This window comes from Bos mutus, chromosome 1, assembly GCF_027580195.1.
Source record: "Bos mutus isolate GX-2022 chromosome 1, NWIPB_WYAK_1.1, whole genome shotgun sequence".
NCBI lineage: Eukaryota > Metazoa > Chordata > Mammalia > Artiodactyla > Bovidae > Bos > Bos mutus.
This window is the reverse complement of record NC_091617.1, coordinates 29,814,285-29,821,409: the sequence shown is the minus strand read 5'-3', so window position 1 is coordinate 29,821,409 and position 7,125 is coordinate 29,814,285. Positions and strand designations below refer to the sequence as shown.

Below are 7,125 nucleotides of genomic sequence, written 5' to 3'. Positions count from 1 at the left end.
TTCTTCTGATTTTGGTGATTTTTTTCTTTTTATATTTACCAAACTCACTGGAAGTTTATTAATTTGAATGTTTCTTAAAGAGCCAGCTTCATGTTCTATTGATATTTTCTATCATACTTCTGCCTTTGATTTTACTGATTTCTTCTCTTTTCTTTCTTACTCACTCATTTATATTTGTTTTGCTCTTTCCCCTCTTCCTTGGGTCTTGAGGTCAGAATTTAATTTACACAGTTGCTGTTGGTTTACTTTTCGTGAAGCCATGTCTGGACGCGGCAAAGGCGGCAAAGGCGGCAAAGGTCTGGGGAAAGGCGGCGCTAAGCGCCACCGCAAGGTTCTGCGCGACAACATCCAGGGCATCACTAAACCTGCTATCCGCTGCCTGGCTCGTCGTGGTGGTGTGAAGCGCATCTCCGGGCTCATCTACGAAGAGACCCGCGGGGTCCTGAAAGTGTTTCTGGAGAACGTGATCCGGGACGCGGTCACCTACACCGAGCATGCCAAGCGGAAGACAGTCACCGCTATGGACGTGGTCTACGCTCTCAAGCGCCAGGGCGGTACTCTCTACGGCTTTGGCGGTTAAGCTTTCCAGTTTGCTCTCAGGAGCTTGATTTCAACCAAAGGCCCTTTTCAGGGCCAGAAAAAAAAAAAAAAGAGAGAGAGAAAAAAAAAAGAATTTAATTTACTGATGTGAGACTTTTCCTTTTTTATAATGTAAGCATTCAGTGCTTTAAAACTTCTTTTAAGCACTGTTTTACCTACATCTTATAGATTTTGCTATTGTAAAATTTTCACACAATACCGTGTGTTTTTATTCAGCTTTATATATTTAATTTTGTTTTTATATCTCTGTAATCCATGGATTGTTTAACAGTTTAATTTTAAGTGTTTGTAGATATATCTTTGAATTTATGATATTTTAGTTTCATTTCATTATTGTTAGATAATATACTCTGTATGATTTCAATTATTTTAGGTATGTTAATATTTGTTTTATGATACAGTTTATTATCAGTTTTGCTCAATATTATATGGGTATTGAAAAGAATATTTATCTTGCTGATAGAGTATTCTATAATGTCAGAACCTATTGTCTGATTTTTTGTCTAGATTTCTATTTGTTGCTGAGAGTGTATTATTGAAGTCTTTAACTGTAAATATAGTATTGTATATATTTTAAGTGTATCAGTTTTTGTTGTATGTATTTTGAAGCTCTGATCTTCGATGCACACATATTTATAATTGCTATTTGTTCTTAATAGATACATTCTTTTGTAAGTGTATAGTGTCCCACTTGGTCTCTATTCTTCTTAAGTTAATTTTTTCATGCTATAACTTTTTACATCCTTTTATGTCTGATCTATATTGCTAAGTTTGAAGTCAGTTTTTTACACTGAACATAGTTAATTGTGTTTTTTTATGCTCTGCTAATCTCAGTCTTTCATTTGGCATATTCAGACATTTACATTTAGAGTAATTATTACATTAGAGTTTTAGTGTACCTTTTCATTTTTATTTTTTGTTTGGTTCCTATATTTCTCATTTTTGTTTCATTTTTCATTATTTCCTATAAATGACATGAATACTTTTATGTTTCCATTGTATTTTATTTATAATGCTTTTAGTAAAGTTTTTAGCTTTGTATAATTTTCTTAAGGGTTGACATGGGTATTACTACTACACACACACACACACACACATTTTATCACGGTGTATTGCTGCTAATGTTTTACCATTTTGAATGAAGTGTAGAAACTCTACTTGCACTTGTCTCTGTCTTATCATCACTTTTAAAACATGTTAAGTATTTCCTCTACATACATTGAGCAGCACAGTTGATGGTGTTTAATATTGACCTCATTTACAAATTATAGTTTTAAAAATTATGAGATAAAACTACTGTTTTGTTAACTTTAATTTTACCTATTCTGTTGCTGTGCTTTCCATTCTGAAGGGCCTAAACTTACTCTGCTATCATTTTCTTTCTTTCTTTTTTTTTTTTTTGAAAGCTTCCTATAGCCATTCTTTGTTTGGTCTGCTAGGAAAAGAATCATTTATCCTTTCTTTGTATGAGAATTCCTTTGTTTACACTTTGTTCTGGAAGGATAGTTTTGAGTTTGACAGTTCTCTTTCATCGTTTGAAAAAATACTGCGAGAATAGATTTTAAAAATTCTCATCACAAGGAACAAAAAATTTGTAACTATGGCAAAGGATGTTAATGAGACAGACCAAAAAATAAAAATTATGCCACTTTCTTCAATCTATATGGAGTCATATGGAAATCTGTGTCATTCTAACTGGTGTTCTATATAAGGAATAAGTTATTTCTATTAACTGCTTTTAAATGTTGTTTTCCTTAGTTCTACAGAATTTAATACTTTTTGATGTGGATTTATTTGGGTTTTCCTAATAGTATTTATTCTGCTTCTCAATTTTCAGCTGATTTTTGCAGCACTTTTATGAAAGTTACTTTAAAAATCTTTCTCAGATAATTCCAACATGTGATTCATCTCAATGTCAGCATTAGTCTTCTTTTTTTACTTTAATCCTGGCTTTCCTGGATTTTGCTACATTGAGTAATTTTTAGTTTTAGCTTGGACATATTACCTTGAGAGACTTTCCTATTTACTATTTTAGCGGTCAATTATTTTGTTCAGATTTGGTATATATACCCTATTCTACTTTGGGCTTTGCTTCCAGGACAGTTTAGTTTTCATAATATTCTGGTCTAGCTCATTTTTCTAGTGGTATAGACACTATTTTTGAGTCCTTCCTAATAATATTTTCAGAGGCAGAAGGTGCTCTGTCTCCTTATTCTTCCAAATGGACTGCCAGGAGACTCAGGACATCACTGCTGATGTTGCTGAGGACAGGTTAGGCCAACCACCAGTGCAACAGCTGTGGAGCTGGAATTAGAATAGCCTCATGATTTTTACTGCTGCAACTGTTGTCAGTGGCTAGGACCACCTGATGAAACCTTAATTTGGCATGAGTTTTGGGGTTCCTCACTAGATCTCTGATAGGCTTCCTGTTCCCTAATCCTTTTGCCAGAAAAAGAAAGCTTTTTGGAGATGTTTCGCTTGTGCCTGTTGGATTTCCCAGGTTGTGGGCCCTTCTGACATGAAATTGGGGATTTAATAGGAAATGGAAACAAGTAAACTTGCTACATTTTTGTTACTTAAGCCTTGGAGTCTCTAGTCTGTTCACCTTTGTGTTTCTCAAAGTCCTTTACTATTTCTATTGAATAATTTCCAGAGTATTTAGTGTACTTAGAGGGAGAAACTGTAAAAAGTAAATCTATGCAATCTGGTTCTGGAACAAGAATTGATATTGATTTTTAAAAAAGGAGTATCTTTAGTTTTATCTATACTTGTCAGTTCTATACTCTGAGCAATGCTACAACTATGTAGTAACTGATTCAACCCAACTCCTCTTCCTCTCTTCTCCAAACTATCCAATTTCACTGCCTTGTATTATGATACTGTAATTATTTCACTTCTTATGATTTATATTCCTGTCTTTGATTTATCAGGTTTCATTATTTCTTTCTTTATCAGCAACTAGCCAGGAGTCAAATATACTGATTTTGTCAGGCTTTCAATGTCTTCTTTTTTCTCTTATGTTAATTATAATATCTTTTTATTGCCAGACATAGTCTATACACTTATACACTATTTTAACATCCTTATCCTTGTTTCTTTTTAATTTACTCTACAGTCAAATACATTTAATGTTCAAAATTGTAGTGTATTGCTACTCCAAGTTTGACCCATGGAAGATGTCAGTACATAAACTTTTTTTTTAAACTGATTTACCATAAGATAAATATAGGAAGTGAATGTAAGTATTTGTGAAATTTTATAGAAATATGACACAAGACACTCCAAGACTGTATTTCACATTTTATTTATTTTTAACTTTTTGTTATTGTTTTTTTTTTTTCACTTTTTATTGGAGTATAGTTGCTTTACAATGTTATGTTAGTTTCTACTGTACAGCAAGGTGAATCAGCTATACATAAACATATATTCCCTCTTGTCTGGGTTTCCTTCCCATTTGGGTCACCAGAAGCATGGGTGTTTAAAGTACTGTGAAAATAAACATCTCTGATTCCTTCATACTGTACCTAGGTTGTTGCTTAAATAAGATTCCATTTTGGTTCACAGAAAAGCACTTGTCAGCTATAGGCTTCTGGTCTCAGTGAGGCATTCAGTTTCCAAGCAGGATTTGTCTCTGGACCCCAAAATATAAGCAAGTATGGTAATTCTAATATGTTATTTAAAACTATGGTTCTCAAGGGATATTGGTTAATTTTATTTATTTAATACATTTTTTCTTCAACAAACCTTATATTTTGGCTTCTATTCTTAAACAGAATCGCAACAAACAACAAAAGCTACATGGAAAGTTTCAAGATTGGTCAAGAAAGATATAGCTGGGAGTGTTATTTTCTTGCTCTAAGGTATTCTCTTGGTAAAAGAATAATGGCAGGTTTTCCCTTATCACCATTTATGTACACACTTTTCAACCACACCTTTTTACTTCTTTCTCTATATTAACTGTCTCATATCAGGTTTGACTTCCCCAGGCAGGAATTTTTGTTTCAGCCGTGATACCAAACCATAGGAGAGAGCACAAATAGACTTGCCAAAGCCTCTCCATTTTATCATTTCCAGAAAGAAGTCAGATTAAAAGGTCAAAGAATAATGATACTATTTCTACAATTAGCAATGCAGCAGGTATTATAATCACGCCTATTTTAAACACATGAAATAAATTCCTGAATAAGCCTGTTGTTGCTTTATGAATGTGAACCAATAAACTCAAATGAATCAAAATTCTCCACTGGGTTATGTCCCTTTTTTGTCATATATGTGTTGAATTTTCCATTTCCTTAACTCAGTGGTTTGCAATCTTAATCATGCAAATAGTAGTAGTACTGGAAATACTTCTTAAACCACAGATTGTTGGGTTCTGTAACTAGATAAGGAAGGAGAAGGGCATTGCCTCAGGTAGAGCAGTCAAAACATTTATTATTCTAAAAACTTATTGGGTGATACTAAGTCGACTTACCTGGAGACTCAACATACCGACCTTACTAAGACCTGAAGGTGTTTGGATTTGTAGTCTTTAAATTAATTGAAATAGTTGCAGGAAGTGACAGAAGACAAATACATCTCCAGAAGGAAAGAGCAACCAACAAAAATTACTTAGGCCTTTTAAAATTCAATTTTTCAGTATCATCCAAAAATTATTCTATTTACTTGGTTTCGAACCTATTTATCCATTTAAAGCCAAGGTTAGGACTTAAATACACACAGATCCAATGCACAGGCATACAGACACACACACTTTCAGAACAATATAAAATAATAACTAAAAATAAAGTAACCAAGGTATTGTCAGAAAAAAACTGAAATGAAAGGAGCAAACTGTTCCAAACTAAATGTTTTTCACGTCTGACTGATTAATTGATTATACCTCTGAAGCATTCTATATCTGAAAGATATCTATTTTCATCTCACATGATTTAGAAGATTATTTTGACAGCACACAAATAAGACACATTGCAGAAAAATGTTCAAAATTTTGTAGAATTTCAAGTTACTGGATATCTGAAGCTCATTATATTTACACCTTTTTAATCTTATCTTTTTGTTGGAGGTGTCTCAATAATATGAACTATTGTATGTTTCTGACAGAGTTTAAACAATTAAGCATTTAGTAGTTATTTTAAAATTATTGTTCATTTCATTGTATGCTTTTTTTATATGCAATTTGTTGACTATAGTCATGAAAAAAACATCATAAGGAAGCCAAGTTTGAAAACCTAGTGTTTCAGCATATGAAATAGAACTGTCCAGGCACGTTTGGGAGGTCCTCTCATAGGCAGGCACACTGTGGGCACCATAAGAAAGGAATCACTCAGGCAAACTTTTCTTAGTAATGTGATCTTATTTGAAGGGAAATGTGACTTTTAGTGAAAATATTTTTCAGTCAGATTTGTTCCATGAATTAGTCCCTTATGATGATGCATTCCTGATGGCTCAGATGGTAAAATATCTGCCTGCAATGTGAGAGACCCAGATTCAATCCCTGATTTGGGAAGATCGTCTGGAGAAGGGAATGGCTACCCACTCCAGCATTCTTGCCTGGAGAATTCCATGGACAGAGGAACCTGGCAGGCTACAGCCAATGGGATTGCAAAGAGTTGAACACAACTGAGTGACTAACAGTGATACTCAAATTCTATAATAGTGGTTCTTACCTAGTAGTTCTCAGTTTTGACACTCCGGAATATTTGACCATGTCTGGAGATAAATATTTTTATCAGTATAAATGGTGAGTATGTTATATGCATCCAGATAATAGTAGTCAGGGATGCTATTAAATATCTACAATGCATAGGAGGCTCCCCCACCCCAATAAGTACTAAAATGTCAGTAATATCAACTTCAGGAAATCCTATTCTAGAGAGATGGGGCTTCAGAGATAAATAAACAGAGCTTTTTACATGAACGGGTTTATTTCACTATACTTCTCTCTCTAAGAGCCTTATATGCACATAGAGATGAAGACATTTCTTCCTTATGTATTACAAATTTCAAAGGGCACACAAGACTTTTTGGTTTCTGAAGCCCCAAGAAAGATGCTTGATGGTAAAGTCTGTCATGTCAGAGGTCTTCTTGATTATAAAGCTTCCTTGGGTAGTAGATGTATCCAGTTGGGGTGAACCAAGTTGGTATATGTGACAGATAAACTAAGAGGGGAAAGAAGAATAAGAGCAGGAATGTCAGCAGTGACTTTTAGGGACACAGTCCTCAACACCAATTTTAACATTCTCAAGCAGATTTATTGTTCTTTAGTCACTAAGTCATGTCTGACTCTTTGCAATCCCAGGGACTATAGCACACTAGGCTCCTCTGTCCATGGGATTTCCCAGGTGAGAACACTGGAGTGGGTTGCCATTTCCTCTTCCAAGGGATTTTCTCAAACCAGGGATGGAACTCATGTCTCCTGCTTGGCAGGTGGATTGTTTACAACTGAGCCACCTGAGAATCCCTCTCAAGCAAGTAGATACCATGAAATAATAATATTTTAAAGTTTTGAAAGGAAGTAAGGGAGCT

At 34.3% G+C, this 7,125-nt stretch overlaps 1 protein-coding gene across 1 annotated transcript; it reads left to right on the top strand.

The window, feature by feature from the left end:
- Nucleotides 1–259: 259 nt before the first annotated feature.
- On the top strand, nt 260–580 carry LOC102282737 (histone H4). Its single transcript, XM_014478765.2, has one exon. It carries the CDS (start codon nt 260–262, stop codon nt 578–580), a length of 321 nt encoding a protein of 106 aa, XP_014334251.2.
- Nucleotides 581–7,125: the final 6,545 nt, after the last annotated feature.

What these genes read in the sequence shown, in the direction of transcription:
- LOC102282737 (XM_014478765.2), top strand. Translation starts at nt 260, where the DNA reads ATGTCTGGACGCGGCAAAGGCGGCAAAGGCGGCAAAGGTCTGGGGAAA.